A 16,248-nucleotide genomic window follows, 5' to 3' on the forward strand; every position below is an offset into this window, starting at 1 on the left:
CTTTTTTTTTTTTTTTGAGACAGTCTTGCTCTGTTGCCCAGGCTGGAACTTCTGGGTTCAAGTGATCCTCTCTCCCTCCTCAGCCTCCCAAAGCATGAAGCTCCACACTCGGTTAATTTTTAATTTTTTTGTAAAGACAGGCTCTCATGCAGGATGGCCTCAAACTCCTGGCCTCAAGCCATCCTCCCATCTAGGCCTCTCAAAGTGTTGGGATTACATTGGCATTTGATGAGGTTTTAGGAGACCTTTTACAACATGTGTTCCTATAACCATGTTTCGGTGCTTCAAAGAGCACCACTAGCATTGTCTTCTGTGCTCCAAAGGGACCATTTGCCTAGAAGCACTGTGAATGTCCCCCAGCTCTAGTGGTACAGCAGGTGGTCTTGCATGTAACTATTCAACTCTTTGAAAACAAAACAAAATCTGTTATTTCTTTTTTAAAAGTAAGGAAACATTGGTGTGGAGAGATGAAGGAGTCGCTCTAAGCCTGTACTCCAAAGCCAGTGTTTTTCAACCCTCCAGCAAAATGTACTGTGACAGTTTGGTTTACATCACAGCTTTTCTATTATACATGCATGTTTATTTTTAAACACTCAATTAGACAGTGCAGATATAGAACATTTGCATCACTGCAGAATTCTATTGAACTGCACTTCTACAGAGTATCTAGTCAAATCTCTTAAATAAATGCTTCTACGAATGACTCTCAAATCTATTACCCAATTCTGACACTTCCTCCAATAATTTGCTTTTACATTTTTAATTAACATGCCATAAAATTTAAAAGTATAGAATTTAGTGTTTGTTAGTATATTCACAAGGTTTCGTAGCCATCGCCCTAATTCCAGGACATTTTCATCACCATTTACAAAACAAAAAAACTCTATACTGGTCAACCACCATTTCCATTTTCCCCTCCTCACATTGATGCCCAGCAACCACCAATCTACTTTCTGTCTTTCTAAACTTGCCTATCCTGGACACTGCATGTAAATGGAAACAGACAATATATAGCCTTTAATGTCTGGCTTCTTTCCCTTAATGTTTTCAAGCTTCATCCATGTTGTAACATTTATAAATATTTAATGCCTTTTAATGACTGAATAATATTCCACTGCATGGATATACTACATTTTGTTTATCCATTCATCAGCTGGTAGACATTTGGGTTGTTTCCACTTTTTTGCTGTTATGGATGATAATGCTGCTATGAATATTTATGTACAAGTTTCTGGATGAACATATGTTTTCGATTTCTTAGGTATATACCTAAGAATGGAATTTCTGGGTCATACAGTAACTCTATATTTAACTTTTTGAGGAGCTGCCAAACTGCTTTCTATAGTAGCCGGACCATTCCACACTTCCACCAACAATGTATGAGAGTTCCACCTTCTCCACATCCTCACTAACGCTTATTTTTTTCTTTTTCTATCTTTTAATTATAGCCATCCTAGTAGAAGCAGTATATCATTTTGGTTTTGATTTACATTTCCCTAATGACTAGTAATGTTGAGCATCTTTTCATGTGCTTGTTGGCCATTTGTATATCTTCTTTGGACAAATATTTAAATCCTTTGCTAATTAAAAAAAAATATTTTAATCTTTTTGTAGAAACAGAGTATTGCTATGAGGCCCAGGCTGGTCGCAAACTCTTGGCCTCAAGCAATCCTCCTGCCTTAACCTCTCAAAGTACTGAGATTATAGGAGTCAGCCATTGCATCCAGTTCCCCAGGCCTTTTTTAAAAACAAAACAAAACAAAACAAAACAAAAACAGGGCCTTTGTCTTTTTATTGTTGGGTTTTAAGAGTTCTTCACATACTCTGGATACTAGAACCTTATCATATATAAGATTTGCAAGTGTGAATGGGTTGTCTTTTCACTTTGATAGTGTTCGCTGATGCACAAAAGGTTTTAATTTTGACAGTGTCCAACCAATCTGTTTTTCTTTCTTTTTCTTTTTTTTTGTTGAGATGGAGTTTTGCTCTTGTTGTCCAGGCTGGAGTGCAGTGGTACAATCTCGGCTCACTGCAACTTCTGCCTCCCCAGTTCAAGCGATTCTCCTGCCTCAGCCTACCGAGTAGCTGGGATTACCAGCATGCACTGTCACACCAGCTAACTTTGTATTTTTAGTAGAGACGGGTTTCTCCATGTTGGTCAGGCTGGTCTTGAATTCCTGTGAACTCCTCAGGTGATCCGCCCACCTCGGCCTCCCAAAGTGCTGGGATTACAGGGGTGAGCCACCCTGCCCCGCCCTAATCTGTTTTTCTTTAGTTCCTTGTGCTTTTGATGTCATATCTAAGAAATGGTTGCCTAATCCAAGCTCATGCAGATTTACCACTATGTATCCTTCTAAAAGTTTCATATTTTTAGCTGTTACATTTAAATCTTTGTATGTGGTTAATTTTTTTAATAACTAATATAAGGCAGAGGTCCAAATTCATTCCTGTTCTTAGGGAGAAAGCTCCCAGTCTTTGATCTTAAATTAAGTACGATGTCTACCATTTGTTTCTCTGTTTTTCAAAGATGCCCTTTACGAAGTTACAGAAGTTCCCTTCTATTCCTAGTTTAAATGTTTTTATCATAAAGGTTGTTGAATTCTGTTAAGAGCTTTTTCTGCATCTATTGAGATGATATTTTTATTAGAATATTTTTTATCCTTTATTCTATTAATATGGTGTATTACATTGATTGATATTTGTATGTTTCACCAACCTTGAATTTCTGGAATAAATCCCACTTTGCTATGACATATAATCCTTTTTATACGTTGCTGGATTTGGTTTGCTAGTATTTTGTCAAGGATTTTTGCATCTATACTCCTAATGGATAGTAGTCTATAGTTTTGTTATCAGGATAATACTGGCTTTATAGGATGTGTTAAATTGCTCCCTTCTATTTTCTCTGGAAAGTGTTTGGGAATAATTGGTGTTAATCCTTCTATAAACGTTTGGAAGAATTCACCAGTGAAGTCATCTGTTCCTGAGCTTTTCTTGTAGGGATTTTTTTTTTTTTTTTATTAGTAGGTAAATTTCTTTACTTGTAGATCTATTCAGATATTCTATTTCTTCTTAGGTCAGTTCTGGTAGCTTGTGTCTCTTTAGAAATGTGTCCATTTCAACTAAGTTATCTAGTTTGTTGGCATGCAATTGCTCATAGTGTTCTCTTATAATCTCTTTTATTTCTGCCAAGGTTGGTAGTAATGTCCTCACTTTCATTTCTGATTTTAGTAATCTGAATCTTCTTTTCTAGGCCAATCTAGCTAAAGGTTTGTCAATTTTGTTGGTCTTTTCAAGGACCCAACATTCAGTCTCGTTGATTCTCTCTGTAGTTTCTTTATTCTGTTTTGCTTATCTCATCTCTGCTCCAATCTTTAATTTTCCTTTCTTCTGCTAGCTGTGTCTAGACCCAAAACAGGACTGGGCATAAAGGAGTTGATAAATATGTTTTAGATTTCTCTTCTTTTTCTAGTTTCTTTTTTTTTTTTTTTTTTTGAGACGGAGTTTCACTCATGTTACCCAGGCTGGAGTGCAATGGCGCGATCTTGGCTCACCGCAACCTCCGCCTCCTGGGTTCAGGCAATTCTCCTGCCTCAGCCTCCTGAGCAGCTGGGATTACAGGCACGCGCCACCATGCCCAGCTAATTTTTTGTAGTTTTAGTAGAGACGGGGTTTCACCATGTTGACCAGGATGGTCTCGATCTCTTGACCTCGTGATCCACCCGCCTCGGCCTCCCAAAGTGCTGGGATTACAGGCTTGAGCCACCGCGCCCGGCCTTCTAGTTTCTTAAGATGGAATGCTAGGTTACTGATTTGAGATCTTCTTTTCAATGTATATAAGCATAAATTGATATGAGTTGTAAATTCATATAGCACCCTCTGAGTACTGCTTTGCCAGCATCTAAGTTTGAGTATGTTGTTTTTATTTTCATTTATCTCAAAGCATTTTCTAATTTCCCTTGTAATTTCTTCTGTGGCTTACTGGTTAAGAGTGTGTTTTTCCACATATTTATAAATTTACCGAATTTCCTTCAGTTATTGACTACTAATTTCACTCCATGTAGTTGCAGAACCTACTTTGTATGAAATCGATCCTTATAAAGTTATTGAATTTTGTTTTATGGTCTAACATATGGTCTATCCTGAAGAATGTTCTGTATGTACTAGAGAAGAATAGGCATTCTGCTGTTATTGAATGGTGTTCTATAGATACCTGTTAGGTCTAGTTGGTTTACAGAGTGGGTCAAGTCTTATATTTCCTTGCTGATCTGTCTAACTGTTCTATGCATTACTGAAAGTGGGATATTTGATCTTCTATCTAGTTGTTCCATTCATTACTGAGAGTGGGATATTTGATCTTTCATCTAGTTGTTCTGTTCATCACTGAAGGTAGGATATTGAAGTCTCCAACTATTATTATTGAATTGTCTATTTTTCTCTTCAATTCTATCTGCTTTTGCCTCATGTATTTTGAGGCTCTGTTGTTAGACACATACAATCATGGTTTTTTGCATTTCTATTGCTTATTACACATTATCACTTAACTGCAGGTTAACAGTTTGATTCCATTTATACATATTTTAAAACAGGTAAGAAAAATCTAGAGGAGGAGTCAGAAAAGTTTTTCTGTAAAGGGTCAGATAAATATTTTAGGCTTCAGAGCTATAGGGTCCCTGTTTCAACTACTCAACTCTGCTATTGTAGCACAAAAGCAGCCACAGACAATACACAGCTGTGTTCAAACACCTTCTTGGGCAATATTGCCACCTTCTTGGACAACAGAAATGCAATTAAAGTATTTTCTTTATAAATCATGACTGCTACCAAAGAAATGACAGAAACCATTTAAAAAAGTTTTTGGGGCTGGGTGTGGTGGCTCACACCTGTAATCCCAGCACTTGGGGAGACCAAGGTGAACGAATCATGGAAGTCAGGAGTTTGAGACCAGGCTGGCCAACATGGTGAAACCCTGTCTCTACTAAAAATACAAAAAATTAGCTGGGCGTGGTGGCGGGCACCTGTAATCCCAGGTACTTAGGAGGCTGGGGCAGGAAAATTGCTTGAACCCAGGAGGTGGAGGTTGCAGTGAGCTGAGATTGTGCCATTGCACGCGAGCCCTGGCGACAGTGAGAGTATGTCTCAAAAAAAAAAAAAAAAAGTTTTTGGGGAGGTAGAGAATTACTGTCAACAGATCAATAAAAGTACTTAGCCAGGATATAGCTGAGTTCCACAGGGAATTTATCAAGTGGGGCTTGTAAGCAACAGAAATGTTAACTTAGATGCCTGAGCTTTTGTTCCACTGAGAGCAACTGACATATCTTGCCTTTCTAAATAAACTGAGCTTTATTTATATATTTGCGGGCTCCCTGATTATTGATCTGTCCCACCCCTAACACCTATCATAGGGTCACGGATAAAGTAGGAATGGATAAATGCTTTCAATGAGGGCTCACGATTAAGTAGCTTGTGAGCGAGACATGTTTTGTTTGGCTATTATCATATTTTTTTTAAGCTGAATATGAATGTCTTTAGGCAGGGCATTCATTCTACAATTCACCACTGATCCTATAGCTTCCTATTATTGAATACCACTTCACTGTTTGTTTTCTTAGTATCTGCAATTTTTTCGCCATAGTTTTTCCTTGTATTTGACATATGGGGCACAAATTTAAAAATGCCTTCACTGGCCAGGAGGCGAAAACAAATGGTGAAGTGGTATTCAGTAACAGGAAGCAATAGTATTTGTAGTGAACTACAGAATGTATGCCCTGCCTAAAGACATTTAAATTCATGCAAACCTACAGTACTGAAGTCTCTTTTACCTGTCATCAGTGTTTTAGTATGTACTTCCATAAAATTATCTTTTCTTAAAAATGTCCTACTGTCCTGTAATTCCAGAACTTTGGGAGGCCAAGCCGGGTGGATCACAAGGTTAGGAATTCGAGACCAGCCTGGCCAATATGGTATAACTCCGTCTCTACTAAAAATACAAAAAAATTAGCTGGGTGTGGTGGTGCATGCCTGTAATCCCAGCTACTCAGAAGGCTGAGGCAGGAGAATTGCTTGAACCTGGAAGTGGAGGTTGCAGTGAGCCGAGATTGTGCCACTGTACTCCAGCCTGGGTGTCTTGAGAGAGACTCTATCTCAAAAAAAAAAAAAGTTCTACTGTGTCTCTAAGTAAATAAAAATGTGCTATTCTCTGAGAATGGTTATAATCCAATATAAAGCAATATGCACAAGATTGCATACACTATATAAAATGAATGTATTCAGAGAAAGGAACAGAAGGAAATTCACCAAAATTTCAGGTTATTAATCTCTAGGTTGTGGGATTAAGGATTATTTTTCTTTATTTTTTGTATTTTCATGTTTTCTGCAGTGTGCATGAATTGCATTTATAATCAGGAAAAAAATTCTTTTGCAGAAAAAGCTTTCACAAATTCAAACTGACTTTCTTCCTCCTTAAATTTAGGATGATGAAAAAGAATATTTATTGTGCGCCAATGTGATTCCAGGCAGGGTATTAGATGCTTTACATTCAATCATCAAAACCTACAGAACAACGACCTCAATTTTATCAAAAAATCTTGAAATCTCCAAGACAGAAAGACATAGAAATCTGGAGAAAAGGAAGCAAAAAAGAAAAGGAGAAAGTCTTAAAGCGAATTAAAAGAAAAAAATTGAGGACAAGGGTATAGAAGATGATAATTTATACATGAATTAATCAGATATTAGTGACAACTATTTCTTCCTTTTTCATGTTTTTTTTTTTTTTGCCCAAGGAATAAAAGCACAAGTGCCAACTATTTCAAGACACTTTGCTAGAGATTATGGGTCATACACTTGACAGGTTAGACATAGATAAAAAGTTAGCATACGTATGACAGCCCCTTTGCACACATTTAACATAGTACCTGGCATTAATGGAGCATAACAAAATTGAAATAACACACTCATCAACAACTAAAATGAAGAGGGGAAATACGAGTCATCTGAGAGATAGAGTACTGTAAAGTTAGTTCAGAGGAAGAAGGAATTACTTCCAGCTGGAGGGATAAAGAGGACAGGGGTGTTTAAAGGAAAAAGTCAGTGCTCATATCAGGCAAAGGGGGTTGACTCTTTCCCAAGCCTGGGTGCCAGGTCTGTACTCAGCTGTTTACTGGCCATCTCTCCAGGGGTGACCCAAAGGCCTCTCAAACTCTATGCCAACATTCAAATCTGACACCCACCATCTTTTCCCCATGTTCCTTGTCCAAGTTAACGGGTTTATTATCCATTCAGAAGTTCATTTATTCAACAGATGTTCATTGAATGTCTGGTATGTGTGGGCACAAGGTCTAATAAAAGACACAGACATCAGACAAGCAAACACAAAAATATAAAAGTACAGGAAAAGCAAAGAAAAATGGTACTGTGAGACAGAAAAGAATGATGGGGAGTTGAGACTGGGTTTAGATCTCTTTGAAGAAATGACATTTAAACTGAGAACTGAAGGATGAAAGGGAGCCAGGAAGGTTTGTAGTTGAAGGGGAGGTTCCTGGCAGAGAAAACAGTCTGGGAAAAGAAATTGACGGAAGAAAGGGCTTAGCAAATTAGAACTTCAGTTCTCTATAACTACAGCAAAGAAAAAAAATGGGTGAGTGTGGTGGGAAATGAAGGTAGAGAAATAGCCAGGACCTTGTAGTTTCTGTTACAAATTCTTAATTGTATTCTAAACGCAATGAAGCCACCAAAGAGGAGACAGCAATGAAAACACAGATGCCATTCCTGCCCTTGTGGGGCATACAGCCTAATGAAGGAAATAAATGATTTCAGTCCATGACCTAAATGTTAGGATAGGGGACATACTAAGTGTTTTGAAAACACTGAGGAGGAACACCTAGGCCAGTATAAGAAGGTACTGCAACAGCTTCTTAATCTGTTACACAGCTGTCAGTGTTTACCTTCCTCTCTATCCTCCATACCGCAGCCCATCCTCTTTCCTTAACACAAATGACAGCATGCCAGCTCAAAACGATCCATGGTTTCCCAAGGGATAAATTCCAAACCCTTGATCTCATGGCACAGTCTGGCCCTAACATTTATCTTCTTGGTTTAAACTTCACAATGATGTTCAATTTTTTTTTTTTGAGAGAGTGTTTCGCTGTTGTTGCCCAAGATGGAATGCAATGGCTCGATCTCAGCTCCCTGTAACGTTCACCTCCTGGGTTCAAGTGATTCTCCTGCCTCAGCCTCCTGAGTAGCTGGGATTACAGGCATGCGCCACCATGCCTGGCTAATTTTGACCCAACCTATAGTATGAAATACATTTTCCCTGTACACACACATCCACATAAAATGCTAAGACAAAAGTTTCAAGAAACAATTCAGGTAGGATTAACCTGATATTTTCTACTCATTCTATGTTCTTTTTGTTGTTGTTTTCTCTAAATGGTGCTTGTGACTTATTCATGAACTGCTAAAGGGCTCTGGCCTGCAGTTTGAAAATCACTGACTGCTCGCTCCATCACTGTGTTCTCCACTCAGCTCTTAGTAAACTCTGTTCTTTTGTCATTTGCCCTAACAGTCCCGGATTCAGGGAATGTCCTGCCCTTTTTCACTATTCCTGTACACACCAAGTTCTGACTGCCCTCTCAAAATGCAGCTCAAATGCTTCTTCTACAGAGAAAGCTTTCCACATACTGCCCCATTCACTATGTTTCCATCCTCAGAGGTCCCAGAGTTTGGCACACCCTGACTGATACATTTGTCACATAGGTTTATGACTTAGGAAACAAAGTCACTCAGCTCTAAACTAGGTTTCTCGATATCAGCAACCTAACTGTTTTATTTCAGGCCCCAAATACTATCTCATCTAAAGCAAAGGTCAAGGGATATTATGTTGGATCCATGAAAACTGACTTCATCTTGTGCTACCCTCCCTACACCCTCACCATTTTAGCTGTGCACCAGACCAACTAGCCATCTTTCTATTTCTCAAACACACCAGCCTTTTCTTCCCAGCGCCTCCCTGTACCACTCTTCCCGCAGCCATTTCCATGGGCAATGTTCTTACTTTATCTTCAGATCAGTAGTCTACTCTCAGGAAAGCTGTCTGCCCAATCTCCCCTCGCATTTCCTTTATTTATATTATGACATCTATTACTCCCTGAAATTACCTTGTGTTCTATTTCTTTTCTTTTCTTTGAGACGGAGTTTCGCTCTTGTTACCCAGGCTGGAGTGCAATGGCGCGATCTCGGCTCACCGCAACCTCTGCCTCCTGTGCTCAGGCAATTCTCCTGCCTCAACCTCCTGAGTAGCTAGGATTACAGGCACGTGCCACCATGCCCAGCTAATTTTTTGTAGTTTTAGTAGAGACGGGGTTTCACCATGTTGACCAGGATGGTCTCGATCTCTTGACCTCATGATCCACCCGCCTCGGCCTCCCAAAGTGCTGGGATTACAGGCGTGAATCACCGCGCAGCGCCTGTTTCTTTACTGATTTGTCTCCCACGTTAGAATGTTCAATCTTTGAAGGAACTGATCTACTGAGCTGCCCGAGTAACTGCACCTAAAATAATGCGTAACACGTAGTAGGCCTTCAGAAAACATGAGTGACAAATGAGTAAATGGGAGATGAGGCAGACGAGGCCATAGGAGTCTTAGAAGCCTGTCTTATAGCCGTTTTGAGGTGTCCCTTGCAGAACCAGGGGCCACCGCTAACGCAAGGTACACAAGCTAGACCCGGGATTGGGAGAGAGGGAGGGAGTTAAAGCGCGCAGGTGCCACTTTCGGGGCCTACCAGTAATAAGTGACTGTACAGGCCGCGCACACCCGCTCGGCTGGGGCTTCGCACACCTCACAGCAGAGCCTGCGCCCCTTTGGCACCGCCAGTGGGTAGATCACATTCATGGTACAGCAAGCGGTGTCGGCCTCTAAGACCGTTGCCCGGCAAGGAGACGCCGAACTCCGGCGTCACGTGACGATCGCGGGTCCGCGTCCTTGCCAGTATTTCAAGGGCAGAAGGCGGCGGGACGTGACTCGACTAACATCTGGGGTCTATTGTTGAGGCTGCAAAAGGAAAAAAAGGAAAGAAAAAGAGGCACAAACCCCACAAGTCCCAGGTGTCAAAGGCCGAGAAACAGCTCCCAAGAAATCTGTGTCCCGGAAAGCCTGTACGGGGACCGGTAAGAGTCAAACATGGTCAGTTCTTCACCCGGGCTAAAAAACGAACGTGAGGAGCTCGACCCTACCAGATACCCACCCAGCCGGGGATCCCCCTCGTTTCAGTGTCACGTTCGCTGGACTCTAGGGCAGAACAACTGCGCATTTCCAGACATGGCGAGATCGAGACCTACGGTCAAAACAAGGGTAGTGAACCGCCCACTCACTATCGCGCGGCGCGAGCACCAGGCACAGGAGAAGGGGCGTGGCGCGGCGGCCGCGGAGCGTGCGCAGGCGCAGTGCGCTGTGGCGCTGATAGCGGAAATGGACCTGGTAGCCGAGTTCCCCCAGCCTGCCGGTGCCGCGCGCTGGGCTGAGGTTATGGCTCGCTTCGCTGCCGGGCTGGGCGCTCAGGGCCGGCGGGTGGTGTTGGTCACGTCTGGCGGCACCAAGGTCCCATTGGAAGCGCGGCCCGTCCGCTTCTTGGACAACTTCAGCAGCGGGCGGCGCGGTGCAACCTCGGCTGAGGCCTTCCTAGCCGCCGGCTACGGGGTCCTGTTTTTGTATCGCGCTCGCTCCGCCTTCCCCTATGCCCACCGCTTCCCACCCCAGACTTGGCTGTCGGCTCTGCGGCCTTCAGGGCCAGCCCATTCAGGCTTGCTGAGCCTGGAAGCCGAGGAGAACGCACTCCCGGGTTTTGCTGAGGCTCTCCGGAGCTACCAGGAGGCTGCGGCTGCAGGCACCTTCCTGGCGGTAGAGTTCACCACTTTGGCGGACTATTTGCATCTGTTGCAGGCTGCGGCCCAGGCACTCAATCCGCTAGGTGCGTGCCCTAGGAGTATCCCTTTTGCCTGGAAGCAGCTCCTTTCTCTCCAGCCACTTGTCCCCTTACCTCCTGCTTACCCACGGATCTCAGCTGGGGAATCCGAGTTGAAAAGGCGCTGATCCTGTATCCCTCTCCGATTTGTTACACCTTGTTCTTCTCTTTGCAGGCCCTTCTGCGATGTTTTACCTGGCTGCGGCCGTGTCAGATTTCTATGTTCCTGTCTCTGAAATGCCTGAACACAAGATCCAGTCATCTGGGGGCCCACTGCAGGTGATGGGCGCTTCTCTTCCAGAGATCTGATCCCATATAACCAATCTTGGGTTAATTTCCTCTTGATCTGGAGATGGCCTTTCTGCATCTGTATGCGCTAGGCACAGGGGATACAGAGATGAATAAGACACCGCCCTCCCTCATGGACCTCACAATCTAGTGAGGGAGCTGGACACAGACATAATTACAGTACAGAGTGATAAATGCTCTAGTGGAGGTATGTACAAAGTGCAGTCAGACCATGGGGCGAGTAAATTCTGGGGGAGTCGATGAAGCTTCTTGGAGGAGATGACTTGAACTGGGTTTTAAAAGATGAGCAGAGCCGGGTGCGGTAATCCCAACATTTTAGGAGGCTGAGGTGGTTGGAGCGCCTGAGATCAGGAGTTCAAGACCAGCATGGCCAACGTGGTGAAACCCCGTCTTTACTAAAAAAAAAAAAAAAAAAAAAAAAAAAAATACAAAAAGTAGCCGGCTGTGGTGGCGGGCACCTGTAATCCCAGCTACTGGGGAGGCTGAGGCAGGAGAATCGCTTGAACCCGGGGGGTGGAGTTTGCAGTGAGCCAAGATCATGCCATTGCACTCCAGCCTGGGCGACGATGAGAGTGAGACTCTGTCTCTCAAAAATAAAAAATAAAAAAAAATAAAGATGAGCAGAGAGTGTACAAAGTGGGAAATGTCATTCCAGGTGGAGAGTATGGCAGTTGGAATTTGGAAGTGGGTAGCGGGTTGTGAACCAAAGTGCTTTGGTAAGGCTGGAGAGCTGACCGAAGAGATGGCTTGCTTTGTAGAAGACTTCGTTTTCCTTTTTTAAGGAGCTTGGATTTTTTCTTGTGGAGCTAAGGGACACGTAAGTAGGAGAATGAGGTAAAGTTTTTGTTTGAGAGCAACATTCTGGCATCAGTATGAAAGATGAAGTGGAGAGGGAGAAAGAGTGGGTAGATTAGTTGGGGGCTATTGTAGTTTAAGGAAGAAATATGGACGTAGATGTGGTTGTGATTTTAGATCTAGGTTTCTTGGAACCTTCGGGAGTTCTTAGTCGTTTATTGGGTGATACAGGTAGGATTGTATTAGGAGAAACTCTACCTGTGGGGCATTTGCCGACTTTGTAGAATAATTTATTGGGGTCCTACACTACTGTAGGACTTGGAGATGAAAGCAGTGAAAAGAAACATACCCTGCCCTTGTGTTGCTTCCTTTGCAGAGGAGACAATAAGTAAGTCAAATACATACCTCGTTTGGTAGTGATAAATGCTATAGAGAAAAATAAAGTGGTATATGATCCCTGTCACATTTACTAACAGCTTTTCTTTAGGGGAAATCCTGATGATTAACTTAGTGATTTCACACTTTTTAATCTCTGGGATCTTTAGTTTATCTCATATTTTTTAGTTCTATCTCTTTTTTTTTTTTGAGACAGAGTCTCCCTCTGTCACCTGGGCTAGAGTTCAGTGGCGTAATCTCAGCTCACTTCAACCTCCACCTCCCGGGTTCAAGCGATTCTCTTGGCTCAGCCTCCCAAGTAGCAGTTCTGCCTTGAAAGTAACAAAACAACTCAACATTACCCTGAGAAGGGACTGGGGATGAGGTAGTAGGAGTTTTGGTCAAGTGAAAATAAAATCGGTTTCCTCACTGCTAAGTTGTGTTACAAGTGACAATTTAAAAATGGAATCTAATAGCCATTCTGCCAGTGCAAGAAATATTTTAGGCTGAGAGGTTTAAAAACCCAACCGTAGGCTGGGCGCTGTGACTCACACCTGTTATCCCAGCACTTTGGGAGGCTGAGGTAGGCAGGTCACCTGAAGTTGGGACTTCGGGACCAGTCTGACCAACATGGAGAAACCCTGGCTCTACTAAAAATACAAAATCAGCCAGATGTGGTGGCGCATACCTGTAATCCCAGCTACCCAGGAGGCTGAGGTTGGAGAATTGCTTGAACCCGGGAGGTGGAGGTTGTAGTGATACAAGATTGCACCATTGCACTCCAGCCTGGGCAACAAGAGTGAAACTTGGTCTCAAAAAAACAAACCAATTTTTATTGGTTTCTGCCAAAGTAACATTTGTATGAACAGATTATTTGTTTATTTGAGGGTTTGGTTCAAAAATAAAGGGGCATGCTTGCGAAAATACTAATGGTGATAAGGGTAGCAGAGCAGAGCAGGGCTTATTCAGAATATGTGGTTTGCTCCAGAATATGTATAGAGCCTTGAATTTAGGCATCACTGTGAACTCTACAGAGCCAAGGATTTTTTTTGTTTGTTTGTTTGAGACAAAGTGTCACTCTGTTGCCCAGGCTGAAGTGCAGTGGCACAATCACAGCTCACTGCAGCCTCAGCCTCCCAGGCTCAAGTGATTCTCCCATCTCAGCCTCCTTAGTAGCTGGGACTACAGGTGGGTGCCACCATGCTTGGCTAGTTTTTTTTATTTTTTGTAGAGACACGGTTTTGCCATGTTTCCCAGGCTGGTCTTGAACTGGGCTCAAGAGATCCACCCACCTTGGCCTTCCAAAGTGCTGGGATTACAGGCCAAGCCACTCTGCCCCCTCCCCTACAGGCTTTTAAAACAGCATTTAATTGAAAAGTTTGACAATTGAGAAATCCCACTTAAATTTGATTCCTTCGTTTCCATAGTTTCCCATGAGATTGACCTGGTAGGTAATGACCATTGTTTGCTTATTAAGCTTTTCTTTTTCCAATACAGATAACAATGAAGATGGTGCCAAAAATGCTTTCTCCTTTGGTTAAAGATTGGGCTCCCAAAGCGTTTATAATTTCCTTTAAGTTGGAGACTGACCCCTCCATTGTAATTAATCGAGCTCGGAAGGCTTTGGAAATTTATCAGCATCAAGTGGTTGTGGCTAATATCCTTGAGTCACGACAGTCCTTTGTGTTTATTGTAACCAAAGATTCGGAAACCAAGTTACTGCTATCAGAGGAAGAAATAGAAAAAGGCATAGAGATAGAAGAGAAGATAGTCGATAATCTTCAGTCTCGACATACAGCTTTTATAGGTGACAAAAACTGAAGTAAAATGCCCTTACAGGATCAAAAATTGTTCAGGGCTCTTACAGATGGTGAAAACTATAATAAAACCTTTGCTTTCATATGGATAGATAAAATGAAAAGGGAAAAGGCAGTGGTGTGCAGGCAAATAAGGTTTGGTATTTGTCTTTTAATGAGGACACCTGATACACTTACTTGAATGTCATCTTGATTTTGAAATTGAACACTAGAACTGTTTCTCACCTTTAAAAAGAAGAGCTTATTGGGAATTACATATTCCTTAAAATATACATGGGGGCCTGAATATCGTCTGTCTTTATACTGTAAAAAGAGGATTATGGATGCATGAATGGCCATGCTTTGGAGATAAAATATTTGTTGAGTGCCTACTGTGTGTCAGGCCCTGTGCTGAGCCATGAGGATTAAAAAGATGAATAAACATGTCTTGTTTGGGAAATGGATGTATAAAAAATTAAGTGCAATAAAGTGTCCAAAAGCTGACTCAATGGAAAGGATGTTGTTTTTTTGGAAATTGATGAAGCATAGGAGTAGGAGAAGATACCTCCCTGAAGATAGAGAATGGTGAGCTTTTTGCTTCTTATTCTAGATTTACCTCATATTTGGGTAACAGTTTACATTTCAAGTATTTTAGGACTACTCTTCAGCTTAACATGGCCTTCTACCTGTTACCAGGCAGGGGTCTCTTGGTGACCTCTGTCCTGAGGGAGGCATTACAGTGTGGGCTAGGAGTCAACTTAGCCAGCTGTGCCACCTATTCGTTTTATAAACTTAGGCATTTGACTTAATCTCAGTGTCCACATGCATAAAATGGGGATAATCTCTGCAAAGTAATGCCATTTATTGTGAGAATTAAATGAAATCGTGAACAGAAAGCATCAGTCTGGGTGCCTAGCACTTGCTTCACACTGACTAAATGGTTGCAGTTAGTGTTCTTCTCACTTAACAAAGCAGTGTTACACCAGTAGCCTACCTAATCTTTGAATCCTTGAGACTCTGAAAAACTTTCAGTACTTCTCTTGCTGTCCTGGATTTTGGGTTGGGAGTGCACAAGTAGTGTAGTGCAAAAAAATTCCCTAAATGATCTCTAGGATAGTCCAGGGTGCAATTTGAAAAATTAGCATTAATGAGTAAGGTAGAAGGTGGTACTGTGTTTCACATAAATATTTGACTTAAAGTACAATTCATGGTGTTTCATGGAGTAGGGAAGGATAGCCCATGTGTCTCTCTGATAATAGAAGTACAATAAATTTAATTGAGAAGATTTGATAAGAAATTCTAAGATAGACTGAAATACTTCATTAATCAGGAAGCGTGACCCGGAGCAGAGGAGAAATAACTGCAGCAGTCCCTTTGGAAAAATACTTTTTTTTCCCCTTAGAGACAAGGTCTTGCTTTGTTACCACGTTGGAGTGCAGTGGCCCAATCATAGTTCACTGTAACCTTGAACTCCTGGGCTCGAGCACTCCTGCCACAGCCTTCTGAGCAGCTGAGACTGCAGGTGTCTGCCATCATGCCTGGCTAAATATTTTATTTTTCACAGATACAAGGTCTTAACTATCATACCCAGGATTCTTTGACAAAGATTTTAAATGAACTTCAGGACCAATTTGCAAAACCCCAAAAGCAACAGGCTCTGTCAGCAGTGGCTGCAGTACTGAAGGGCAAGAAGTAGAATATGTTCTTCTCTGCATTTAGAGCTTCATGTGGATGATGACTCATCACCTTTGGATGTACAATGGGGATATGTGGGGCTAAAAGTAGAAGTGATCCTGTTTGTTTTTACCATAATTATTACTTCCTTTGGGAATCATTTTACATCTTCTCTTGTTAACGCTTAAAAACAACCAGTGTTCTACATGAAATTATTTAGTGTTTTCTGCTTCAGTTTAATTTTTATTCAGGGTACTTAAAAAGATTATTTACACAAGTAAAAATTCCGGGGTAGTGGAGGGGAGAGAGTGAGAGTGTATGAGAGTGTATGTGTTTTA

The 16,248-nt window shown here is 41.9% G+C and overlaps 2 protein-coding genes across 5 annotated transcripts in view; one reads left to right on the forward strand and one right to left on the reverse strand.

The window, feature by feature from the left end:
* ZMYND12 (zinc finger MYND-type containing 12) overlaps positions 1-10,154 on the reverse strand; it is a 34,484-nt gene extending 24,330 nt beyond the window's left edge. For both annotated transcript variants that reach the window (XM_032247177.1, XM_032247176.1), the window contains exon 1: positions 9,783-10,154. Coding sequence is in view for 1 of the 2 variants with exons in the window: in XM_032247176.1 (XP_032103067.1) it covers positions 9,783-9,892 (110 nt within the window). In the remaining variant the exon portion in view is untranslated. The remainder of the gene's footprint in view (positions 1-9,782) is intronic.
* Positions 10,144-14,740, forward strand: PPCS (phosphopantothenoylcysteine synthetase). Of its 3 annotated transcripts, none has more exons than XM_032247180.1 (3): positions 10,144-10,167; positions 11,137-11,240; positions 13,938-14,740. In XM_032247180.1, exons 2-3 carry the CDS (start codon positions 11,148-11,150, stop codon positions 14,259-14,261), a joined length of 417 nt encoding a protein of 138 aa, XP_032103071.1. In that variant the 5' UTR covers positions 10,144-10,167; positions 11,137-11,147; the 3' UTR covers positions 14,262-14,740. The 3 variants fall into 3 exon arrangements, with proteins under 3 accessions (XP_032103071.1, XP_032103069.1, XP_032103070.1); XM_032247178.1 differs by lacking the exon at positions 10,144-10,167 and adding an exon at positions 10,209-10,967; XM_032247179.1 differs by lacking the exon at positions 10,144-10,167 and adding an exon at positions 10,388-10,522.
* Positions 14,741-16,248: the final 1,508 nt, after the last annotated feature.

This window comes from Sapajus apella, unplaced genomic scaffold, assembly GCF_009761245.1.
Source record: "Sapajus apella isolate SASKATOON/1434 unplaced genomic scaffold, GSC_monkey_1.0 scaffold62, whole genome shotgun sequence".
Classification (NCBI taxonomy): Eukaryota; Metazoa; Chordata; class Mammalia; order Primates; family Cebidae; genus Sapajus; species Sapajus apella.

What these genes read in the sequence shown, in the direction of transcription:
- PPCS (XM_032247178.1), top strand. Translation starts at nt 10,319, where the DNA reads ATGGCGAGATCGAGACCTACGGTCAAAACAAGGGTAGTGAACCGCCCA. An exon ending in CCAGGCACTCAATCCGCTAG is followed by an intron (nt 10,968 to 11,136) that starts GTGCGTGCCCTA and finishes TTCTCTTTGCAG; the next exon opens with GCCCTTCTGCGATGTTTTAC. An exon ending in CATCTGGGGGCCCACTGCAG is followed by an intron (nt 11,241 to 13,937) that starts GTGATGGGCGCT and finishes TTTCCAATACAG; the next exon opens with ATAACAATGAAGATGGTGCC.